Source organism: Euprymna scolopes, chromosome 4, assembly GCF_053919585.1.
Source record: "Euprymna scolopes isolate OS-2025 chromosome 4, ASM5391958v1, whole genome shotgun sequence".
NCBI lineage: Eukaryota > Metazoa > Mollusca > Cephalopoda > Sepiida > Sepiolidae > Euprymna > Euprymna scolopes.
In genome coordinates, this window is record NC_136485.1 from 101,348,566 (window position 1) to 101,374,768 (window position 26,203).

The 26,203-nt window shown below is 33.5% G+C and overlaps 1 protein-coding gene across 2 annotated transcripts in view; it reads left to right on the forward strand.

The window, feature by feature from the left end:
* LOC145269201 (leucine-rich repeat-containing protein 23-like) overlaps nucleotides 1-26,203 on the forward strand; it is a 578,101-nt gene that overhangs the window by 256,143 nt on the left and 295,755 nt on the right. For both annotated transcript variants that reach the window (XM_080124821.1, XM_080124822.1), the window contains exon 2: nucleotides 15,454-15,560. In XM_080124821.1, the coding sequence (XP_079980947.1) occupies nucleotides 15,454-15,560 (107 nt within the window). The remainder of the gene's footprint in view (nucleotides 1-15,453; nucleotides 15,561-26,203) is intronic.

A 26,203-nucleotide genomic window follows, 5' to 3' on the forward strand; every position in this document is an offset into this window, starting at 1 on the left:
GAACACAGAGGTAGATCAAATATAAATGTACGGAAGCTATCCCAGTCAGCCATAGAGTATCGATATACTGTAAAATGGCGAGGTACATCAGAGGACTTATTACATTTCGTTTTTATTTTAACTGATACAATAGAGTGGTTGGATGATCTCAGTGGAGACAGAACAGAAGATGAACATAGCTCAGGGCAAATTGTGAGGAAAAGATCTACGAGACTTGCATACTGACCGTTAGTATCGAGCATACAAGTGAGTTGGGAACAATGTGAATGAGGTTATAAGCAATGGAAAAATCATCTGTCTTATTTGAGTGGGTTAACCATTCCATATTTAGAACATTGAAATCTCCACAAACGTGAATGTTAGCTGAAGGATGAGCAGATAGGATGTTGTCAATTTTCTCACTTATGCTATTAAAGATAGTAATCCGAAAGCACATATAGGGTAATTTAGGATCGTCTCTGGAGATGTCCCTACGACATCTTTAATGTAAGCACATATTCCAGGCTCATTGTGATCTTGGGGGTCAGATTTAGATGTTAAATTAGAGTATCCTTTAATTCCAAACTCTTCTAGGTATATATGTCCAATGCCAGTGTCGCTTATGAATAATAGGTCTGGTTTAGTCTCCTGTAATTGGGTTTCAATCTCTGGAAGGTTGGAACATAGACCCCTGATGTTGGAGAAGGAGACATGATAGTAGGGGCCTACATTGGAAGTTGAAGATCTGGGTTTAATCGCATGTTTTTTCTGGAAAGTTTTCATTATGTTTTTTTTGGATTTGTGGAATAAGTCGACAGACTTGCTTAGAGCAGGGCAGAGAGGGAAAGTAAGAAAGAAAAAGAAACAAAGAAATGCATTTTTTTGTAGCACATGATAAGGTAAAGCCTTAACAATTACCCACTAATACAGTATCAATAAGTCCCCCCCCCCCAGAAGCTACTGCATGGTCCAGAATCCATTCACCAAATGGCAATACAGCAGCCCCAGTACTTTGCCCCTGCTGATAGGACAATCTCCTTAGTGGTTAAACCAAGGTTCAGGTCCCTGACTATCAGGTGGATAACATCAGCCCAGATAAAATGATTGGTTTAATTTTTGTCATTCACGCTTATTTCCAGTTATTATTGGCCATTCATTGTTATTTTCAGTTATTATTCGCCATTCGTGCTTATTATTGGTTATTATTTGTCATCTGCACTTAATATTGGTTATTATTTTTCATTTGTGCATTTTATCAATTTTTATTTGCTATTTGTGCATCTTATTGGTTATTATTTGTTATTGGTGATTATTATTTGTCACATGCTTATTATCGGTTATTTTTTTTTCAATAGTGCTAATTATTGGTTATTATTTTTTCATTTCTTTTTAATAACCATTATTTGCCATTCGTGTTTATTATCGGTTATTTTTGTCATTCTTGCTTATTGTCAGTTATTTATTGCTATTTGTGTTTATTATCGATTATTATTTGTCATTCATACATCTTATTGGTTATTATTTGTTATTCATAGTTATTTTTTATTATTAAGTGTCATTTGTGCTTATCATCGGTTATTATTTGTCAATAACATTAATTATCAGTTGTTATTTGTCTTTTGTGTTTTTTTGTTATGATGTGTCATTCGTGCTTCTTACCAATTATTATTTGTTATTATTTGTTATTCGTATTTATTATTGGTTATTTTTTGTCATTCGTGTTTATTATTTGTTATTATTTACTATTCGTATTTATTATTCATGATTATTTGGTTTTTGTGTTTGTTATCGGTTATTATTTGTCATTCTTGCTTATTATAAACTCACCAATTTCTTGTGTTATTGGATAGAATCTGTTCCTGTGTATTCCCTTGTGTAACCCTTTCACTCTTACCAGTTGTATTTGTTGCACAAGATACTCCTCTGTTGGAATCAAACATTAACCTGTTTGCCTCAGGTGTGAGGGCAGCTCGTAACTCATTCTCTATAGGAAATGGGTCCTCCAGTTAACACACATCTTTTTAACAGACCCATGAATCCAGTTAGTTGTCGAGTTAGGGCGGTTTCAAAGCATTTCTTTTCTGAGTTCAATGTTTTCTTGTTGGAGTTCTACCAACTGTTTCATAAGTTCAAGGTTCCATCGCATGATCTTGTATAATTCAGCATCCCAAGTTAAATGTTCATTTTTGCTTTTGTTGCTAAATTTTATCGGTTTTGAAGGTATCCTATTTTTAGCATCATTCAGAGTTGGAGGAGTGTCCAGTATTGGAAGAGAGTCACCGATACATATGCTCATACTTTATAGACTGTTCACTTCCAGTTAGTCCAAGGGGCATAAGTAGATTCATCAGTAAGTTATGATAAGAATACACATATTGGCCAATCTACACAATCAAATCTCTTGACAAAAACTGAAAAGCTGTTATCATGGGATAAAACTCAAAGTTTTCAAGGCATTGGTCAAATTCATCCTAATTTATGGACTATACTCTTCAACATTAAATGTTACTCAGTCGAAGGTACTTGATACATCATGCGCCAAAATGCTATGTGTTGTCTACACATATGGCAGTATCATGTAGCAAACAAAACCGTGTATGGTTGCCTTCCACGCATAACTGGTGTTTCTCAATGATAACTTTTGCTTCTGGCTGGACATGTATCTTGACATAATGAACTAGCTGGAAAAGTGCTTCTGTGGCCGCTAGACATCAAACGAGGTTTCCTATTTTTCAGGAAATGGACACTGGCCTCTCAAGACTTGAGCTTCTGGCGGCAATATGTGAACTAGCATCATGCTGCATGAACTTTGTGAATCTTTCATTATCAATTAATTGATGACTCAAGACAAAATTGGTCACTAGTGGTCATTATTGGCCATTAGTAATTACTAGGGCTGGGACAACAGAATATTCTTTTCATTGTTTTGACTTTTGAGAGTGTATCCGTTGATATCTTATATGCTTTTATGTAGAGTGATATGGCTCTCGGTTGATTAACTTTGTCTAACTGTGTCGGATATATACTCGAGACAAAAAAAAACAATGAAAAGAATATTCTGTTGTCATAGCCCTAGTAATTACTTTTGGTTACTAGGTAGTAGTGGTTGGAGTCAGTAGAACAATGGAAATAAAATGATTGACAGATCAATTTATTATTTTTTCTCTAATGTTAACATTTTGTTTTTTGTCTTTATATAAACACATGCCTAACAGCCGCGAATCGCCCATGTTGAAGAGTGAGCTGATATGATGAACATTATATTGCTTTTGCATATTGCTTTTGGTATATGTTTATATAGTCATCATTGTTTCAGGATCGTATTAGTCATTCTGGATCTGATGAAGCGCGAGAGCTAAATTGTAATTGTTTCTTACAATGAGAGAGGTTTCGAAAGCACTGAGCATGAAAAGCAAAAGAAATTAAAAATAAATACATCACCGGGCAACGCCGGGTAGGGACAAATTGTAAATAAAAATAACCACATTTCTTAATTTTGATAATGTGGATTCATATTTTTGTATTATTTAGATTATTCGGACAATTGTTCCCAACTTGAGTGTTATTCACATTGTGACATAACAGATAAAGTACTAGGTGAAATTCAATTCTAAGTGAAAATCTTTTAGAGATTGAAGGTGCAGGCGATATGAAAAATACAACTGCGAATTATTTAAGACTTTTACCCAGATGGAACAAGAGCATGCTACCCCTGTGGATTAAATAAAAAGTTCCGTTCTAAATTCTCTGTTGATACCCAAGTTTGAAAAAAAGATTCGCGAGTTCGATAAGATACACCTAAAGAAAGCCAGTTACATCCTCCAAAACATTGTGCAAATAACACTCAAGATGAGAACAGTAGTTCGAAGAATCTATCTATCTATCTATCTATCTATCTATTATATAAAATGAACTTTGTCTGTGTGTGAATGTGTGTGAGTTCATTTCCTATGAACTCCGAAATAGCTGGGCCAATTTTTATGAAATTTCACACAAATATAATTTATGTATCTGGCAATGTTCTTAGAAAGGTTTTGTATCAGAATGTCCTCAGAAGTATCAATTATCAAAAAAAGTCAATAAAAGAAGGAACAGGCAATTTTGACCAAAGTTAACACCTCATACAGTCTAACATCACAAGTGTACTTCAGAAGTTTTATTACTGCACAAGCCGAAAGGCCTGACATATAAAATTAGCAGTAGGTTCTTTGATATGACAGGACCGCGTTCGAAGTAAATGTTTCTGTTTAAAGCATGATTGAACCATAAAACTTAGCTTTTTCATTTGAAACTTAAATTCAAGCCATTATCACCACACAAGCAGAAAGGCTCGGCATATAAAATCAACAGTAGGTTCTTTGAATGAATGTTTCTGTGTAGAGTACAATCGAGCCATGATAATTAACTTTTGCATTTTAAACTTTAATTCAAGCCATTAAATATAAAAATAATTTTCTAAAACTAACAGTAGGTTCTCAACAGTGTAATGTATTGTGGACTAAGTCACTTTAGGGAGGCATGTGAAGCTTCCTCCCAGTGCACCCAGATCCCCAACTAGGGCAGGCAACCAATCAATTTGACCAAAACCTGATCGATTTCACCGATTTTGATGACAATAAAAATATGGAAGTGTGAAACATTCGTTGATCATCATTCAATCCGGGCAATGTCGGGTCTCCCTGCTAATATTAAATAGATCTACATGAACAAAGGATCATTCTAACACACTTAAAATTGATCTAAGTCTAATTGGTTAAAATGATTGGATACACAAACAAACGGACAGACAGAAAAACAGCCGGCTCCCATATTAGTATAGATTTGCTTATTAATTGGGGCATATTCGATTTTACCATGCATTTTGCGTGTAAGGCTTATTGCTTGAGATTGTTTATCGCTATTTTAATTGTTGAAATATGTACGTCTATTGCTCATCAAGTGAACAGTGATGATTGAGAGAGGGGTGGGGTAACGCACGGATTATCTCTATAAAAACAACCTATTATTTCTGATTGATTGGCATGTTGACATTCTTTTTAAATGAAGATTATTAATGTTTCAATTTTGATTTGATAAAATATTTATGGTAATTAAAACTGAATCAGAGACCATTTTGGTAATGTTAAGACACAGCGCCCGAAAAAAGAAAATGCCCGCTGAGTTCGCGTTTTATGTAAAAGTTGAAACTGAAAGAAATCCTTGTCCACATCAAAATTATAAAGATAATTATTTGTAAGAAAAATTTGCTTTACTCAAACATGAGTTTTTTTCGTATGGAACAATGAAGTCCGTATTTCGAACATTTCCATCTTCAACCATCAATTAACTACGAATAATGGTTCAGAATCATCGTAAATTATTATAGATTTCAAATCTCCAAGAATTATCTAATAATTGACACTTGGCAATCGATTGAATCATTCCAATATTGTCAGCTTCATTACAAGTTGGAGTATTGTTATTTCTTCAGTCCTCATGAAATCATTGTCATAAACATCATTTTAAAATTTGTTAGACATATTCTAAGAATTCAGCATTTATTTTCTTTTTCAGCCTCTGTGTCTGTGTATTACTTTTTTTTTTTTACTATCGAGCCACCACATATTAAATTAAAGGACCACTGAAGGAAAGAGTAAATGATACGGAAATGATTGCCAGCAGATAGGTGAAGAACACTCTGAGAATACTGATATTAATCAATAGCATGAACTGCATTTAATTACTTGTGCGATGGTTTATGTTGCAATATTTTTTATATGCAATGGGGGGTATGATCTCCGAAAGTTGGGAGATTTTATTAATAAACACTGCTAAACACTCACGAATTAAATTAAATCATGTTCTGCTTACAACCAATCAGAAACCAGAATTGCTCCATAAAAAGTGAATCTTTTAGCATTCCAACACGTAATTTTTTTGTGTAAACAGGTGGAGGATCTTTTGCGCTTTCCTTGCAAAATGATAAAGTCCAGAACCTGCACAGAACAGCTACCCATTGAAAATTCTTTATGTCCAGGACTTGTACAGAATAGCAGCTACCAATCGGAAACTCTTCTGAAATTAAACATGGCTTTCAATTCATGAGGTTATGGGCTTAGAGAAGACTTTACTTCGATAGATTGGAATCGAAATTTGAATTGTGCCAAGTGAAATTTTGGGGATATTCACAAATTCAAAAGTTACACAAAGTAATTCAGGCATAACCTAAAAATAGAAACGACCCTGACTTTATTGAAAAGAATGCAACTATCTTTGCAGAATTAATGCAGTGCTTAGATGACAGAAATCTATTTCTGGTAATGCAAGAAGCCTTTGACAATGACTGCAAAGCATTGAACATATTAAGAGAGCATTATTTATCGAAAGAAAAACCCAAAATTATCACTTTATAAACTGAACTGACATCTCTAAAACGTACGGAAGCTGAGACGATTGCAGATTATATTATAAGGGCCGAAACAACAGAAAATTCATTAAAAATATCTGTCGAAGTTATTAGCAACAGTCTGTTAATCCCTATAGTTCTTAAATGGTCGCTGAGTGATTTTAAGCTGTTTACCACCGTGATAACTCAGAAAGAAAAACCCATAACTTTTAGTCAATTAACGGTAACACTTAGAAGTTACAAGGAAACTGAGAAAATATTCATAGAGAAAAAAACAATCTACAAATATCATGAAATTTAAAAATGCCAACTTAAAAACATTAAAATTTAATTATACCTTTACCTCGAATAAAAACCAAAACTTTTTCAAAACAATTTTTCTCCTAAGAAAAGGACAAACATTATTTGCTATAATTGTGAGCGATCCAATCACAAGAGTTTTAAATGTAGATACAAACATTTCAAAGGGGACTCCATGTAAAGCACTCCGTTAGTGAATATACATTTTTATTTTAATGTACGTTTGACACTTCAACAACAGTAATAACTTTTTTATCGATTGTGGGGCAATGGCACATGTAATTAGGAAGGAATTGGATTTTATCAATTTGGATCCCAACATGAACCCTCAGAGTCACTTTGTAGAGCTGGCCGACAACAGTCAAGGAAACGATATCGTTTTAAAGAGAGGCGATGCTAAAATCTCGCTAAGGAATAATAAGGAATAATCTCGCTAAGGAATTGAGATTAGAAGAGTGTTTCTGGAAAACACTCTTCTAATCTCAAAGTTTAAACAAAATATATTTTCTGTACAAGCCGCCACTAAACAAGGTGCAAATATAAAATTTAGCCCCAATAAATCAAAACTGGTGCACCCGAATGGAACTGTATTCGATATTAAAGCAAATGGAAGACTATATTATTTAAACAGTGTAGTCCCATCAAAAATCGCCTCCATGGTTTACAAACATAGCATAAAATTCTTGGGCACTGCAATATTCCTGATATCAAAAAGTTGCCGAATATGGTTGATGGAATGAAAATAAAAACTTCCAAAAACTTGACAAACTGTGACGTTTGTACACAAGGTAAAATGGCAAAGTACCAAAATGAGATCCCAGACAAGAAGGCCACGAAAATACTATCACTGGTAGATTATGACTTTAACAGTCTCATGGAACCGATGGAAAGAGAAAACTTTAGGTATGGATCGAATTTTGTAGACGATTATTCCGTTTAATGATGGTCTATTTCTTAAAGAACAAATCTGATACTTTGCTAGCGACTACAAAATACTAAATCATTTTTAAATTTTTAGTTATTTTTAATTTTTTAGTTAATAAATCATTTCTCTCCGATAGGCTCATCAGAGTAGTGGTTGATGGGAAGAAATCAGAGGCCCACAGTATTAATGCCGGAGTCCCTCAGGGGTCCATCCTGGGCCCAACTCACTTCCTGATCTAGATCAATGATCTCCCAACACATATACTTAAATCTTTTGTTGACATCTATGCTGATGACACGACCATCTATGGCAACACATCAAAGGCTGTAAATGACAAGGTTCTCTCTGATTCTCTCTCCTCTGATCTTGAGTGTGTGGTACAGTGGGAGAAGAGTTGGATGGTTACTTTTAATGCATCCAAAACCAAGCTTCTATCTTTACATCATCAACGCTCTGATCCCCATCTAGCATCAATTGAAATGGATGGCTCTCGTCTTGGGAAGGCTCAATGTTTTGACAAGCTTCTGGGTTTGACCTTTACTCCTGATCTGAAATGGAACACGTACATCAGGTCTGTTGCCAAGGTCGCTGGGAAAATGGTGGGATCCTTCTACCGCTCCAGAAGATATCTCACTGCTGATGCAATTCTCTATCTGCATAAAAGCCAAGTACGTCCAAGGATGGAGTACTGCTGCCACATCTGGGCAGGAGCTGCTAAAAGCAGCCTATCCTGCCTTGACAGAGTACAAAATAGACTTTGTGACTTAGTGGGGGATGCCCTTTTCTTTTCCCTTCAGCATCTCTCCCACAGAAGAGATGTTGTGAGCCTATCTTTGTTTTATCGTTATTTCCATGGCAAGTGCTCGTCTGAGCTCCAATCTCTGGTCTCCCCTTGCCAATCTTTCATGAAAAACACCCGTCTAGCTGAAACTAGTGTCATTAATTTTTCCCACTCTCTATCTGTGCCTAAATCCAAACATAGATTCCACGAGCAGAGTTTCTATCTTAGAAGTGCACGAGTGTGAAACTCTCTTCCATTTGCCTGTTTCCCACCTGACTAGAACTTGGATGTCTTCAAGTCCAACATAAACAAATTCCTGACAAACCGCTCTCTTAAGTAAGACACTTTATCAAATCTCCAATACTAATGATTACTACGATACTATCTCATTGATTACTGTACACGTAATAACCCTTATCCCCGAGTGGCTTCTGGGTTTTGATAAGTGGTGACCTCCAAAAAAAAAAAAACTTAACTGAGAAGTCCCCCTCCACTGAGGCGCAGTAAAGTGTATCGGCTCTGACAATGGTACAGAATTGACTAATAAAGATTTTGAACTTTTATTAATTATTCATCGTATCAAACATGAAAAATCGTCCCCTAATTCACATCACCAAAACAAAACAACTGAAAGATCATGGCGGATACTTTTTGGAATGGCAAGATGTCTACTCATTGAATCAAAACTCTCAAAAAAAAAATCTCTGGACGTATGACTGCTGCATATATACGAAATAAAAGACTATCCAGAACTCCATATGAAGCTTTCTGCGGTAAAAAGCCAAATTTAAGCAGAATGCATGTATTTTGTTCAACTTGCTTTGCATTTATAGATAAGAAAAGCAAATTAAATATTCAAACCGGTCGAGGTATATTCCTTGGGTATGACAAAACCAGCCCAGACTACTTAGTATTTGTTCTGGACAAAAATAAAATAGAAAACATTCGATGTGTAAAATTCACAAACACATTTAATTCCAAAGACGAAAATCCATTATATGAAGAGGATGAATTAATATTTCCACAAATTCATCAAACAAGTGAAGACAATGAAGTCACTGCTGACTTAATTATGAAGGCAGCATTGATGCTGATGTTAAACTCGAAAATTCATCAGAACGTTGCCCAAAAAGAAGTAGAATATGACCCGATTTTTTTCTTGTGGTCGACAATTTAGAAGACTATCAAGTTGAGTATTGCTATTCCGTGGATAGTACGCAAAAAAAAAAAAAAAACTTTAACGAAGCAATTAATTCAGAACATTGTCAAAATGGAAAATAGCAATGGAAAGCGAAATAGATGCTTTTACAGAAAATAATAAATATTCGGTAGTATCTCTCCCAAAGGATAAACATGTAATTTCTTCTCGATGGGTCTTTACAAAAATGCTACAGCATTAGGTGTTGAGCAGTACAGAGCGAGATGTGGTGCTAAGAGATATTCTCAGATTTACAGTAGAGAATATTTTTCTATATTTTCACCGACTACAAACATAACCACAATCAGAATTTTATTGCAAATCGCATCATAATATAACCTTAACATCCATCAAATGAACATAAAAATGCTTATTTAAATGCCCCGATAGACTGAAATTTATGTTACCTCTCCAGAGGGATTCATAATGAAAATAAAAATTGCCTAACAAATCACTGTACAGTCTGAGGCAGAGCGGTCGAATTTGTATTTCAAAATATTTGAATGTATTTCATGATATAATGATTAAATAAAAATTCAAACAATGCCTAGTGGACTCCTTTTAGCATATCTAAAACAGAGACAATAAATTACTGATTTTGGTTGTATGGGTCGATGACATTTTCATCACATCCAATTATGACATAATGTTAACCGATGTTTAGAACAGATTAAATAAAAAAATCAAAATGGCCGATCTTGGCCAGATATCATGGATTCTGGACATACAATTTACTCATAAAAAAGTAATTATTAAAATGAATCAATCGAGATACATTGATAAAATCCTGTTAAAGTTTGGAATGCAAAATGCAAGAAACACCCGTCGGAAATAATATCAATAAAAATACAGACTTAAAATCTGAAATAATTGACGATGAACTATACCCATTGATTTTATCTCTCAATATAGTTAATCATCAATTATTATAGGAAGCCTTATATACTTAATGACTGCTACAAGAACTGACATATGTTACACAGTAACAAAACTATCACAAAAATTATCAAGGCTGACAATGAAGGATTTAAATACAGCTAAACAGGTTCTTCAATTTAATTTAAAGGAACTAAGGAACAGCATAAATGCTTATTAAGAAAATCAACAAGTCCCTAAAATTAGAGAGTTTTCAGATATAGATTGGGGAAACGATGAAGATCGGGAAAATATAACTGGATATTTTTTAGACTGTCCAAAAATGAACTCATTATTTCATAGAAGTCTAAAAAGCAGCAGATTGTATCTCTCTACATGAGAGGCAGAATTTATAGCGCTAACACATTCTGCACAAAAAGCGCTATACCTAAAAGTTATTCTAAAGCCTGTTTTAGAACCAGAATTAACTAAAATTCATTAAAATGAATTATGATAATCAAGCCAGCATAGTCTTAGCATAGAACACAGTAAATTCACCAAAGATCTAAGCATATAAATATTAAATATCATTTCATAAGAAATGAAGTAAAAAAGGAATCCATTCTTGTAAATTACATAGCATCAGAACAAAATATCGCTGACATATTTACAAAACTGGCGACAAAAATAAAATTGAAACGTTTTGCCTCTAAACCTGTTGGAATGTGACTTTAAATAACTTTGCACAAGCCCAGATATATATTTTACAAAGAATAATTGTCCTGAGCAAGACTTTAAACTGCATCCATCTTGTTTCTATTAACATTTTTAACATACTAATACGTAATAAATATTTAAACTTTTACTAAAATAAAAATAAAATGAAATAAAATAAAATAAACATAAATTGAATTTTTAAAAAAATCACTTTTTTGAAAACCTTTTCTTTGCATTTATTTTACAAATAGTTTTTATGTGCTTATTTTAAGGTACGCATGAATTAAAATTGCCTTTCCTATTTTCTCACGAATCAAGTTAAGCCACGTTCTGCTAGCAACCAATCAGAGACTAGAATTGCTCCATAAAAATTGAATCTTTTAGCATTCCAAGACATAATTTTTTCGTGTCAACACGAGAGGGATGTTTTGCCATTTGCTTGCAAAATTATAAAGTCAAGGACTTGCACAGAACAGCTACCCACTGAAAATTCTTTATGTCCAGGACTTGTACAGAATAGCTACCGATCGTAAACTCTTCTGAAATTAAACATGGCTTCCAATTCAAGAGTTTATAAGAATATGTTAACATTGGATTTGAGGACGACCATGTTGAAATCAGCCGGGAAGATATAGAGACAAGTAACTGTCGATTATTATATTGATTTTTATTATATTGTATTTTATTATATTGAATCTAACATATGAAATATATTAGTAAAAGGGAAAATATAAGTGAAGTAAAAACTTAAAAACAATATATATATATATATATATATATATATATATATATATATATATATATATATATATATATATATATATATATGACTTCAGTACCATTAACTAATTGGAACCAAAACATACAACTCTCCGTCCGTATTGCTTAACTTCTGAGCCACGCCTATATATATATATATATATATATATATATATATATATATATATATATATATATATATATATACACAATACTAGACTGCGTCAAAAGCAGAAATGCGACATTGAATTCTTGGCAAAAATGCATTGATAATAATTGTGTAAAAAAAATAAATTCTGTAGCACAAAATGACCCTCGTTTTAATGTAACACTCCTGTCTTCGTAGCTCTTCAACTTTTGGAGTTAAAAAATAGTGGGCTTTACTTTTATAACGACTCTTGTAGGATACAACAAATGGGTTTCCGTTCAATATACGGAAAGAAAAATAAAATAAAATATTTTGGTCGAATTATAGATACATATATTAAAAGATTAAATTCAGAAGGAGCAAGTGCGATAAAACATATGCCATCCCCGGCAAATTCGATAAATTAAGAGAATTATTATAATAGGGTTTAATCAATACATGCAAGATCCGCGATCGTCACTTAATGAAATAGTAAAAACAAAGGGAAAAAATGGTTTTGGACGATAAAATACGGTTGAAGACTTTTGAAAATAAATTTCTCACATTAAGAAGAAACCGTAAGAATACGGACTTCATTAAAATAAACTCGAAAAGAAAAAGAAGGTTCAAAAGAGGAGTGTGGCTGTGATCTATCCTATTTCAGGAGTAGGTGAACCTTTTCAGAGATTCTGAATATAGTTACAACGAAGTGTTGTAACAGTCAAGATGACAGCCATTGATGACAGTTATAGCCACAGTATCAGACGCAGACTTTTTCTTACTATTTCTGCTAGTACCATAAATACACTTATGTGGTTTTAATTATTATTCACCCTTCAAGGTCACAACATCTTCAGGTTTTATTTGTATCCCAGTGACGTTTTTAACTATTTTGCCCGTTCTCATCAAAGTTGGTTTTCCAATTTTTTTTTCCACATTTAAAGAATTGTTGACAGAGCTGAGCCGGGATAAAGTTGTAGTTTTATATTTTAATATTTTACCTCCACAAATTTCCTGCTTTTTTTAGTTTCATCACTTTTAGTAATTTAATAAAGGTTTCTATAATTTTATTGTTAAATTTGCAGTGTGTGTTTTTGTATTTCCATGCGACCGTAATAAAAAACACCTTTTCATTTTATATGGAACATCATTGTATTAATGCAATTGGCCACAACGAAAACACGGCTTAGGAGAAAATTTATTTTTCTTGGATTGATCAAATTTAGTAAAAAAATTCTCTTTTTGTAACATATTTTTCTAATATGTGACACTTCACTTTGCTTAATGTCCCTTGAATCTTGGTAAACACTAAAAGAAAACGTTGCAATCCTCTGCAATTTGCTGAAATGTTAAATCAGGTTAAAAAGCACTCATCTAGCACAATCACAACCAACAAGTCCCCCACTCATATCTGTACTTAAATCTGAACACAGATTCCATGAACAAAGTTTCTTTCCTACAACTGTCTGCCTGTGGAACTCGATTCTGTTGGAATGCTTACCAGCTGACTGCAACATGGTCATCTTCAAGTCCAATATAAACAAGTTTTTGATGTCTCAGCCCCTTAAATAATCATATTCTACTCCACTTCCACCACCCACGATCATTTAGCTTTCATGTCAGTGACCACTCAAGTGGCCTTTGGGCCTTGCTAAGTGGTGACTCCCTTGTAAAAAATTTAGTTTATTAAGAATCCTTTGTCCAAACAATTTAATTAATACTTGTACCGCTTTAACAAATATAAAGTTTCTGGAGTTTTGTGGCAATTGACTAAGGTTATATATTCAACTGTACCCATCTTACTAGTAAACGAACCTTTACTTTTCTAAAATCGGTTCAATCTGCACCTTTAGTATTATAAACATTTTCGCATCATTTCAAATATGAAGTAAACATAATTTCATTTTCAATTAAATTTATCGATAGTGTTCCAAATAGCAGTTTGTAAAAATGCACTTTCATCTTCAACATTTTGACTCCTATTTGATAATTCATATAATTTTTTCTGTTCTTGTTGGATATGAAGAAACATTTTCATATTTTTTCATTTCGTTCCATGGTTTTTCATGAAATTTCTATTTGAGTCGAAGTTGTTGTTCTTATTGATATTTCTGACTTTATGGAAATTCCTCTTTTAGATGAAGCATTCCTATTTCCATTTTCTTCTGATATTTCATTTGTTCCCTTCGTAATCGTAGTTGTTAATCTTGTTGATGTTTAATGATGTCCTACATGGCACTTTTAAATTCCTCCATTTTGATCGCTTGAAATATGCTATTGACATTTTCGTGGATTTTTTTACATGTTTATAACTTTTCCCACTGGAAAATAAATTCCTCACATTTTGCCTAGAGAAAAATAAATAAGTTTGTTCAAATTTATGTACACGTTAAACAGTTAAAAAGAAAATGAAGAAAAAATCAACAAACCTCTCTTATTTTGTTTGTTTGTTTGTTTCATGGTTAAAAGATTTGGACTTCAATACCTCAATGTTGAGGAATAACTTTAAAAATATATATTTTCATATATTTTAGCGTTGAAGACTTTCCTACTGCAGATTTGGTATACCTTATACCTTGTGTGTTAAAAATCTAGTATATTTTTTTAATTTGTCACTGTTACTGTCGTAATGAACAATTTTTTAAGCACACCACCTAGGTCTTTTTCGAAAATCCAACATCGCAGCAGTAACAGTTATAAGTCCGAGTTCCCATCGCCAGTGTTGTGTGTGACAAAAGTCAAGATTATGTTATGTCATAATAAGTTCGAATTCCTCGTTGCCAGTGTTGTGACCTTGAAGAACCGATAATAAATAAGATAACACATATATACAAGAGTGTAAAAATGTAAAATAATATGCTACAGAAAGACAGCTCGTCCTTCGTCCAGAAGAGTCTATATAATTATAAATAGGCTAAATCAGCATCGCATCATGACAACTATCAAACTTTGAATAGGCACATTAAAATTTATATTGTAAAAACAAAATCACCGAAACTTATTAACTCCAATTTTTTAAAATTACTTTTGCCAAGGAGGCTATGTTTGCAGTGGAGTCTATTATTGCATTTAAATTAATCATTACATTTAAATTAATAAGTACATATAAATTAATCATTACATTTAAAGAAATAATTACTTTTAAAATAGTCATTACATTTTAATAAATCAATACATTTAAAGTAATGATTATATTTAAATTATACATTGCATTTAAAGTAATAATCACATTTAAAGTAATAATTATACTTAAATAAATCATTACATTTAAAGTAATCATTACAGTTAAAGTAATCATTTCAGCAATCATTAATTAATCGTTATATTTAAAGTAATTACATTTGAAGTAATCATTACATTTACTTTGAATATTTCTTTGTTATAATGATGGCTTTTAAACGACTCATAATTCTTTATCTGATTTTAGGAACCGAACGTCCTAACAGAAGAAACTGCAGGCCAAAGTCTTTCTCTTTTGTGTAAAAGTGGAGATGGTTTGTCGCATGCGTTCATTCGGGCAGATCTCAAAGAAAAGTGAGTAGAGTTTTATTTAAATCTAACTTCCATCTAACTAACATCTTCCATAACTTTTTTATCCTCTTTTACACTTTAAACAAGGCACAGTGTTTCTTAGTTGTAAGTGGCTATAATTTGGGATCATATCTAACAGGAGATTGTAGAGAGTTCAGTATCAAGATGTTTATCTACATTACATTTAAACTTCTGCGGGTTAGTACAGCCAGAGAAGCAGGGAACAGGGTGGAAATTCCAAAGTCTGGCAGTCCAAGGGAAATAACCATTAGAGTAGAAGACTTTCCAGCATATAAGGACCTAAACAGTAAAGGGATAGGATTTTACTGCTTATCAAGTTAGTTGAGAGTATGTACGTCGAGAGGGCACAAGTGCTGCAAATTCGTCAGAGCACATTTCATTAAAGTACTTGTAAAACATTGTTGCGATGCGACAGACGTTGAAGCTTGACTGATAGTGCATGACCTATTAGATTGGGGACTCTTTTTAGGACTAGCAGTATACACTAACTCAGATGTAGCAACAACATTTCATTCATGGGCGAATGGTGACTTTGTAGAGATACAGGATATATTCAGATGTAATTTTCTAGCATGGAAGAGGGAACCCACCTTCTTCTTCTATATTTTACCCTTATCCAGGGATCAAACGTTTCTCACAATTCAGCCAGTCAGCTATCTCCAAATTTCACTTTGCACGGTCTTATTTAACCACTTGCTTTCAAGTTCTTCTTGGTCGGCCAATCTTCCTGTGATTCAAGGCATGCGTGTTCTGCTATGGTTTGTCTAGGGGGATAAACACTCCATATAACCCTACGTACAATTTGAAATTATGTTTCTTCAGTGTTTGCACTAATATAAAAATAAATCATAAAATTATGCGAGTAATTTCATTTTTCATTGATAAATTATTATAATCTTTGATAACCTTAAGTAAAACAAAACTGAAGGATTTCTTCACAAATTCATTTCAGGCAACTGTTGTGTACTGACTTGTTATTTGCTTTTTTGCTCCCTCTCTTGAAATGGTTTTGTTCAGGGAATAGAGTAAGGCATGTCTTTTACTTGCTAATTAATTTCTGTACGATGCGATGGATTTATATTTATTTATACGCAAACCAATGTACACATTCCGTCATAAGTGACGGTAAAAAAATAGGCTTTGCCTAAGTGCACACTAATATTCATTGAAAATCATAGAATTATGTCAGTGATTTAATTTTTATTATATAAATTATTATTATCATTTCTTTTTATTATATAAATTATTATTATCATTATATAAATTATTATTATCATTTCTTTTTATTATATAAATTATTATTATCATTATATAAATTATTATTATCATTTCTTTTTATTATATAAATTATTATTATCATTTCTTTTTATTATATAAATTATTATTATCATTATATAAATTATTATCATTTCTTTTTATTATATAAATTATTATTATCATTATATAAATTATTATTATCATTTCTTTTTATTATATAAATTATTATTATCATTTCTTTTTATTATATAAATTATTATTATCATTTCTTTTCATTATATAAATTATTATTATCATTTCTTTTTATTATATAAATTATTATTATCATTTGTTTTCATTATATAAATTATTATTATCATTATATAATTTTCTGAATTTGTTTCAGATGGCGATGTTAAATTTTTACTACTTTTTCGCTGTAGTCTGAGAAGAAAAGTGGATTTTGTGAATGAAATGAAAATGAACCATGTCAATAATAACCAAAAATCTATTTTTATTATTTTTCTTATTTTTACATTCTATTACTCTCCCTATTAACCTTTGAAATTTCTTTTCACAAGCAGTTTATCAAACAGAAACTCAGCATCAAAGAATTGAAGCAAAAATCTTAACAACTCACATATATGTGTGAAAATCTTTAAATTCACTAATTTACTTGTAATTCAATTTTATATCAATCCTTTCAAATGATTCAAGATTTTTCTTCACACCTTTTTCTCACATCTTGTAAAAGCTACCAGTGCTGAGGGATCAAGCCAACTATGTATTTAAAAGAAAACTGACTAAACCCAGCAAAACAAAAGAAATCTATTTTAAAGAATTAAAAGCTTTTTTATAGTTATTTTTTATAATTTAATTATTAATAATTTCCCTTCCCCTGACAAAATAATTTTAGTTAATGTTTAAACATTTTTTAGTTAATTTTTTAAAACTTATAAATGCAGCTAAATTCTGTTAGGATTTATAAAAGAAAATTATTGAATTTTCTTATTAAAATCTATATTAGGAATAAATGAGCTTGGTTCGTCATTAAAATGTCTCAGTTTTAAAGTTTTTTTTAAATACATAACAAAGTAGACCCCATATTCATTAGTCTACAGGAAGTTTATGTAAGAACACATAAAGCAGATACTTATATTATGAGGGACATTCCAAAAGTAATGCTTCCTATTTTTATTCCACCCGAATGGATCAGAGGGGATAGGAGATTACATTGTTATGATGACTAAACTTATGCATTCCTGACCTGAAAGTTTAATTTCTCTGTTGCAGATATTGACCGGTGAGAGACTATAAAGAAGGAAATGGCTGTCATGGACTTGCCTCAATGCCAAGATCACCCCAGCTATTCGTAAGGGCATATGTAGGAAGAGCCTAGATATACAACTAATACACACTGGGTCCACACTGCAGCAGCAACTGATAACAGGCAACAACTTACAACACACAACAAAATCCACAACAATACACCCTGCACCCTAGCAAACTACCTCATGAACATGAACTCATTTATTCCACTGCACGAATATTGTATCTTGTATGCAATGCACCACATGCAATAAATCATATATTGGAAGCATAGTGAAGCCCCTGCATATTAGGGTCAAGGAACACTCACATATACATTTCACAGGAACATCTCCGCATACAACAACATTGACAAGTTGAATATCTACACATGCAACAAATTAACAAGTATCCTAGCCACCAAAAAAAATGTTGGTGACCTTCAAATCCAAAAAATGCACTTTAATCGCTAAATTACACCCTGAAATAAATCACCAAACATGAATTAAGATCCACATTTAGAAACGCTTTAATTAAAAACACCACCATTTTAGCTGTCTCACATTGTGATCTGCGCCTCCCAATCATTGAAGACCCACTCATTCGCATGAACAAACTGACCATCAATCAGGCTCAATATGAGGAAGAAGGCATGCTTAAATGCTTTTAATAATTTTAAACGATTTTGATCGACTTTTCAATAAATTTACCAAACGCAATTTTTAATTCATCCCTTGCCTGAATACGACTTATGGAAACCGAAAACGTTCGCAAATGGCAAATTTCTTTTTAGACTCAAACAGAATGTTTGAACATTGGCCCACTAAAAGGAAAAAATGGATCGCAAGAAAAACAAACAGGAATTATCCCTGCTGTTCAGCGATGGCGGACTAATTGTTCAAACGTTCTGTTCGAAGATATATATATATATATATATATATATATATGATGATTGCTGCATCTTTCCAGATGATCGCCATCACACTGCATTCTCCCAATCTTGTCGTTCCTGCCATCTCAGATGATTCTACACTCCCGCCGCAGATTTGCATATCTTGAAGCAGATGTGACATACAAATTGAGCAATTTCCATCGAGTTGACTTCCTCTGGAGGTTAAAGGGTATTCCTATGAACAATCACATGTCTTCTCAATCCAAAGTTGATCTTAACATGAGTTTTGTGTGACAAGGTGGTTGACGTAGCCAGCTTTTGACAAAAGCACTCATTCACAATTGTCGGATTACTAGCTCTGTGTGTCATGGTTAAGACCATCAATTAAACCTTTGCGAAGCTCTCGTTTCAGATGTCCGTGGGTCTGTTTTCTTTTCTCTAGAGCATCACAACTTTCACGTACAAGCTTTTGCCACTTTCGCCTTTGCACTGTAAGTTCTTCCCATGTGTCGATGTCGTATATATATATATATATATATATATATATATATATATATATATATATACACACACATATTGAAAATCAATAAAGGTGAATCTGCATAACTTATTCCACTATCATATCTTAATTTGCTTCAGTGCCTATCCGGTATATCTCTGCATTGTATTGCTTTCTATAAATAAAATTTTCTTTATACACACAGTAAACAATGCTTCAAGCAAACTATATTAATCTCATAACTTTTGGGGTTAATTTGTTAAAACGATGTCCATAGACACCTCAAGAAACACGTGGTATTAAATGCAAGACCCATTTACGGTAAAGAGCACCACAACAAAAGCAGCTTTAGAATATTACTCTCTCAAGGAATATGGTGGTTTTCTAAGAAGAAAAAACATATCATACAAATTTTTATTTGCACACTTAACATTAAATTTTATATATAAATAAATATTCCTTTATATGCTAAAATAATTCTTTTCTTGTCTATCACGACACCGCTCCTAATGTCGAAAAGTCCTATTTGATTGGCCAATACTATTATCCTTGACCAATCAACAGACGTCTTTGGCGGGCTGAGTATTTTTATGTATACAGAAAAACAGCTAATGTTTTTATGGAGATTTACACAAAATTTAAAATGGAAATATAAACAATTTAAGATCGGATTTTAAATATTTTACAATAAAGTGATATCCTGTTTCCTCTTTAGGCCATCGTCCCCCTCTCTCTCTTTCTCTTTCTCTCTTTTTCTCTCTCTCTTTCTCCCCCCCCAATATATATATATATTGAGAGAGAGAGAGAGAGAGAGAGAGAGAGAGAGAGAGTGAAACACAGTCTCACATTTGATGTGACTGGTGAAACATTGTTGTTTTTAAACTATTAAGAAGATTCATTGCAGCCATTGCCGTGAAATGGCTGTGAATCTAATCCGCTGCATAAGAGAAAGAAAATGTTTTATAATAATTGAAAAGATTTTATTTATTTTAAGGCCACTAGAGGATGAGGGTTCATTTGTGTGAGGAGAACAATGAGACAATGATGGTGGAGGTTTATTTAAGAATATAGCTCTACAAAAATTTGTTCACATTGGACTTGAAAACAACAATGCAATAGTCAAATGTTATAGATAAAATGACAAGTTCAAGGTCATATAAGATGCAAGATTTCATTAGTTGCACCATGGGACAAAGAGCTTCTGTCATGTAGTTACCTCTGTTAGTGTGACTTTCAGCTTTTCTGTTTGATCTTTGGATTATGTATTTTAAAATTAATTCAGGTGTAAATTAAACCACGACTGATGTTTTTATTAAGTTTGGTGACTGTTTGGAAAGAATGTGGATGCCTGTCTGTAGACAAAGAAACAAAAAAAAGTCCCCGATAGAAAAAAAAAATCCTGACTAAGAACTGTGTATATAAGATTCCATGTAATTATGGAAAACTATACAAAGGTGAAACATGTCGTCCACTAAAAATACGGGTAGAGCATCGAAAAGCATAATACGCAGAGAGATTGAAAAGTTGTGTATGGCTGACCATATCGGGAGGGAAAAGGAGAACCATCTACCATTATGTGACGAAGAGCTATCCCCGTTCTGTTGGAAATTCTATTCAAATTCTCGAGTTCGACGGAAACATTCTCGAATTCGACTAGATACCCGTGAAGAAGGTCGGAAGTTACATTAACTGAAACGTTGCGAAAATAACATTCAAGATGAGAACAGTAGTCTGAAGATTCCAAATAATATAATATAAAAAAACAACCCTCATCTCAAAAAATCAGAAACGTAACCCCCCCCCCACCAAAAAAACAAAAAACAGAAACACTCTCGACTATCGATGGTTGTTTTAGAAAAGAAAGTTTGATAATGGGTGTTTCATTTGGTTTTAGGTAGAGAGAGAGAGAGAGAGAGAGAGAGAGAGAGAGAGAGGACATAGATTGTAACTAGATAAGTTTTTCTGTTTCACAGGGGTGGGGTGAGGGGATTTCCAAATCGTTTAAAAGCGTTCATTTCAAATACTTGCAAGCAAGGTTATAAAAATAAAATGGTTGCAACAGATTTTATGTCATTCGCTGGACCTCATTAACTTTGCGCATTCAAGCATTTTTATGCACGATTTAATTGTAATTTCCTTTTATAATCATTGTTGTTGTTAAAACGATAGTTAATCATTTATTTCTCCAAACAAATTTCCTGTTACTTCCGTTCAGTACAGTGGTCGACGGAAATGGTAAGTCCCATGTTTACCGTTACTCTATCAACGAAGAATCTTTTCATTGTTTTCTTTAGAATTCCAATAAATTTATTGCTTAACCACATGTGTGGGGAAAACAATTAAGACACGGAGTAACATACACCCCACCCCCTAAAGAACATGCTACCGAGAAAGGATTGTGAACTTTATTAACGATTCCGTAATTGTTAATAAAGTTCACGTGGTTAAACAATCAATTGTTAACTGTTCTGTACTGTCAAAAAATAATTTGTTAACTATTCTGTATTTTAAACTATCAATTTTTTATGGTTAAATTCGTTGTACAGCTGTTGAAGGTCACAACTCTAAATTCGCTCATGCTACACAAAAAGCAGAGGTTTGTACCAATTTTTAACTCTTATTGTTTGTTTACGAGTAGCGATCAATCATTTAAGCACAGTTCACAATCTTTTCTGCGATCCAACCATATTTGGTATAAATAAACTTCATTCCATGCCTGATTTGTCCACCGAGTTTCAGTCATGAATATCCAACAGTCTTTCATTTAGCACCAATCAATGATAGGCATCACTTCAAAGAGCACTAGTGATCAACATTTTCTGACTCTCTCTTCGAGCTGGAGCATGTGGTGCAATGGAGACAAAAGCAGGTTGTCACTTTTATCATCCCTAAAACAAAACTTCCATCCTTTTACCGCCAACGCTCAGGTTCCTGTTTTACATCAGTTGAAATGAATGTTTCTCTCTTCTAGATGAAGCTCCTTGCTTTGATAAAACACAGATCTGAGACGGAAAATTTACATCCAATTTGTTGCCAAGGTTTCTAGATAAATGGTTGGATCATTCTACTGCTCCAGAAAGTACCTGACTCCTGATGCAATACTTTATCTGTGTAAGAGTCAGATATGTGCTGAAATACAGCTGCGTCATCTGGAGAGGTTTAGTGTTTCTTAACTTGGCAGAGTACAAAATCGACTTTACAATCTAGTGGGGGGGGGTGATCTCTTCTCTTTCTTATATTCCTTTTTCTCACGGAAATGGCATCACTGGTCTATTTCTGCTCTGTCATTATTTCTATGAAAGATACTCGTCTGAGTTCCTGTGTATGGTTACTCTCTGTACAGCATTCACAGCAAGAACTCATTTTTCTACCATAACTGCCAAGAACTTTTCTTTCTTTTTTTTTTTTGAGTATGTAAAACGAACCAAATTTCAATGAACATAGTTTGTTTCCAAAAACTTACTATCTGAGAAGCATGCCACTGATCTGCTGCTCTGCTGACGCCAACATGTTCAACCAATGTCAACAAGTACTTGTTGAGCTGTCTTAAGTAATGTTTTCCAGTCCATTACATTGTTCTATCTTTTCACCACCAACACTCCGATCTTCATTTCACCCTAATTAAAATAAACACCTTGCGTCTTGAGAAAGTATCGTGCCTTAACAAGGTTCCGGGTCTGACCTAATGACACAAACTGATAACCTAGGTATGCTAAGTTCGAATCCAGTTTGATGCTCAACAACAATAGCATTAGCAAAACAAGGCAGTTTAATACATAACGTATTGTACACCGTGAGTGAAATAACATTTAACTATGAGCTGTAGTTACTGTATTTACTGGTCAAAACGTAAACAAAGATTTTGCCACAAAGTTTGAGGGAGGATTTATTCATACAATTTCTGTTTTCTTTGGAATTTTTTTTAAAAATGGAGTCACCTCTTATCAAGGCCCGAATGTCACTCGAGGATAAGGGTACATGAGTGTACGGTAGTCAATGGAACAATATCATAGGAATTGTTAGTTGTGGAAATTTGGTAAATTGAATTACTTAAGAAGCTCATCAAGAACTTGTTTACGTTGAACTTGAAGATGACCATATTTTAGTCAGCTGGAAATCAGGTAAACGGAACAGAGTTCCACATGCGGATAGTTCGCAGAAAGAAACTTCGTTCATGCAATCCACGTTTAGGTTTGGGCACAGATAAAGAGAGGGGGAAATTATTGATAGTGGTTTCAACAAAACAAGTGTTTTTTGTGCAAGTTTGCCATGAAAATAACGATAGAGTAGAGACAGGCTAGCAACGTCTCTTCTGTGTGAAAGGCAATTGATCCTTCTAGACCTTTTTCTCTCCACTTTCCCTGAGCTATGTTAATGTTCCGTTCTTTCTCCTCTAGGATCCTCCAACCACTCCGTCGTATCATTAGGATAAAAATGAAATGTTATAAGTCCCCAGACGTACCCCTCCACCATACTGTATACCGATACCCCATGGCTGACTGGGATAGCTTCCGTACATTCATATCTGATCTAGCTCTGCATTCCATGTTTAAAAAGGATGTGTCCTCTATAGTATCAGACCTGACTGAATGGCTAATTGTAGGCATAGACCGATTCATACCATCTAAAAAATTCCAACAAAACCCAACAGCCAGCCATGGTTCTTCCCAGAATGCGCTGCTGCCATCGCACACAGAAATCACTTTTTCAATAGCTACCAACGTAAGATGCACTGAAACTAAAGCTGCTTTCAGGAATGCCAGAAACCATTGTAAAAGAGTAATAAAAACTGCAAGAGAGCTATATGCTCAGTCCGTTAAATCCAAAGTAGCTGATCAGCGGCTTGGTTCCCACCAGTTTTGGCAAATAACAAATAGGATCCTGAACAGAAGTGTGCGTTCTATCCCAACCATTATCAATAGACCTGAGGTCATCTTGTCAGCATCAGACAAGGCCAAACTATTTGCCAAGAACTTTGCAGCTAATTCTACCCTCTGCGACGAAGGCCATCAACTCCCCATATTTCCTTCAATAACACAGAACACGCTAGGTAACATACAAATATCTGTGCATGAGGTCGCCAAGCTAATCAAGAACCTTGATTCCAGTAAAGCAACTGGCCCTGACAGCATCTCAATTATAGTGTTAAAAAAGCTTCAACCTGAACTTGCTCCCATACTTACGAAACTGTTTAAGCGTTGCCTTAAGGAGAAGTGCTTCCCAACACTCTGGAAAACCTAATCAGTATGTCCTGTATTTAAGAATTCAGGTGATAATTTTTTTTTTTTTTTTTTTTTTACACAGTGGTCACCACTTATCAAGGCCCGGAAGCCACTCAGGATAAGGGTTATTGCAAGTACATTGAACTACACGCTCGAGATCAGAGGAGAGAGAATCAGAGAGAACTTTGTCATTAACAGCCTTTGATGTGTTGCCGTATATGGTCGTGTCATCAGCATTAATCTTTTCTATATGATATGTTGCTGTCATGGAAAAAATTGTTAATACGCATTCGAGAGCTGTATAGACAGTCGGTCAGGATGATCTAATGTTTCGCACCAAAGAAAACACGTCGGAATGTAAGAAGCTGTGTGAATGCTGTCAATCCTTTTTTTTTTTTCTTTTCTTATTAAATTACAGGGAGGTGACGGTGGTGAAATAATTAACGATACGGACTGACGACATGGGCGTTCCAAATTTGAATCCAGTTCGTTTCACAAAAATCACTTCCATTTAGGATGTCGCCAACCTTTTCATGGTCCCTCCCATAAGCACCATCGGTCTTTCTAGAAAGAATTCTGACTAAAAAAATATCAGGGAAACCAATGCCAGCAATAGCATTTTTGTATTCATGTGATATGATGAGGATTAGATGGCATGCTATTTTTGGCATGAAAAAAATTTGATGTGACCAAAAAGAAAGTTAAAATTTTTATTACAGTTGGCGTCGGCATGTCAAGGACAATTTTGAGTGAGCCGGACTTTTGAAAATTGTCGTCGTGTTATGTAAAATTTTGAATATGCATTCGAGAGTCGTACTTATAGACATTCGGTCAGGATGGTTAAGTGTTTGACACTGAAGATAACATGTTGGAATGTAAGAAGTCATGCGGATGTTATCAATCCCGTTTTTTTCTTAATAGATTGCAGTTGCTTCTTTTTTGGCTAGTTTCGAAAGAAGAAACATTTTCACTGCAAGATACATATAAAAAGAACGCTTCATTCTTCTAAGGAAGTGTTATTTATAAAATTCTAATAGAAGTTTTCTTTTAATATAATTATATAATTTCGTTACTTCTGCGATGAAGATTATGTTTTCGATAGAATTTGTGACTGTTTTTGTTTTTGTGTACAGCCGTCACCAATCTTGATAAAAATGCCGGTCATATTCTAACTTAGGACTGATTTAATTTATATCTAGATCAAAGATCGAATTCAGAGTCACAGAAAAGTTGAAGGTCACACTTTTAACGATAACTTCAGTTGTATTTATTACATGTGCTCGCTCCTTGTCCTATAGTGAAATCAAAAAAATTCTGCATTTTAAATGTTCTTTAATTTGATATTTGATCTTGACCTTGAAAGGTTCTGTCGAGGTAAAAAATTTTTACGAAATTTCAACTTCGGATTTTTATAAATTTGATATATTCATCTGATATGCCTCGATGACAATAATCACCACGCAAAATC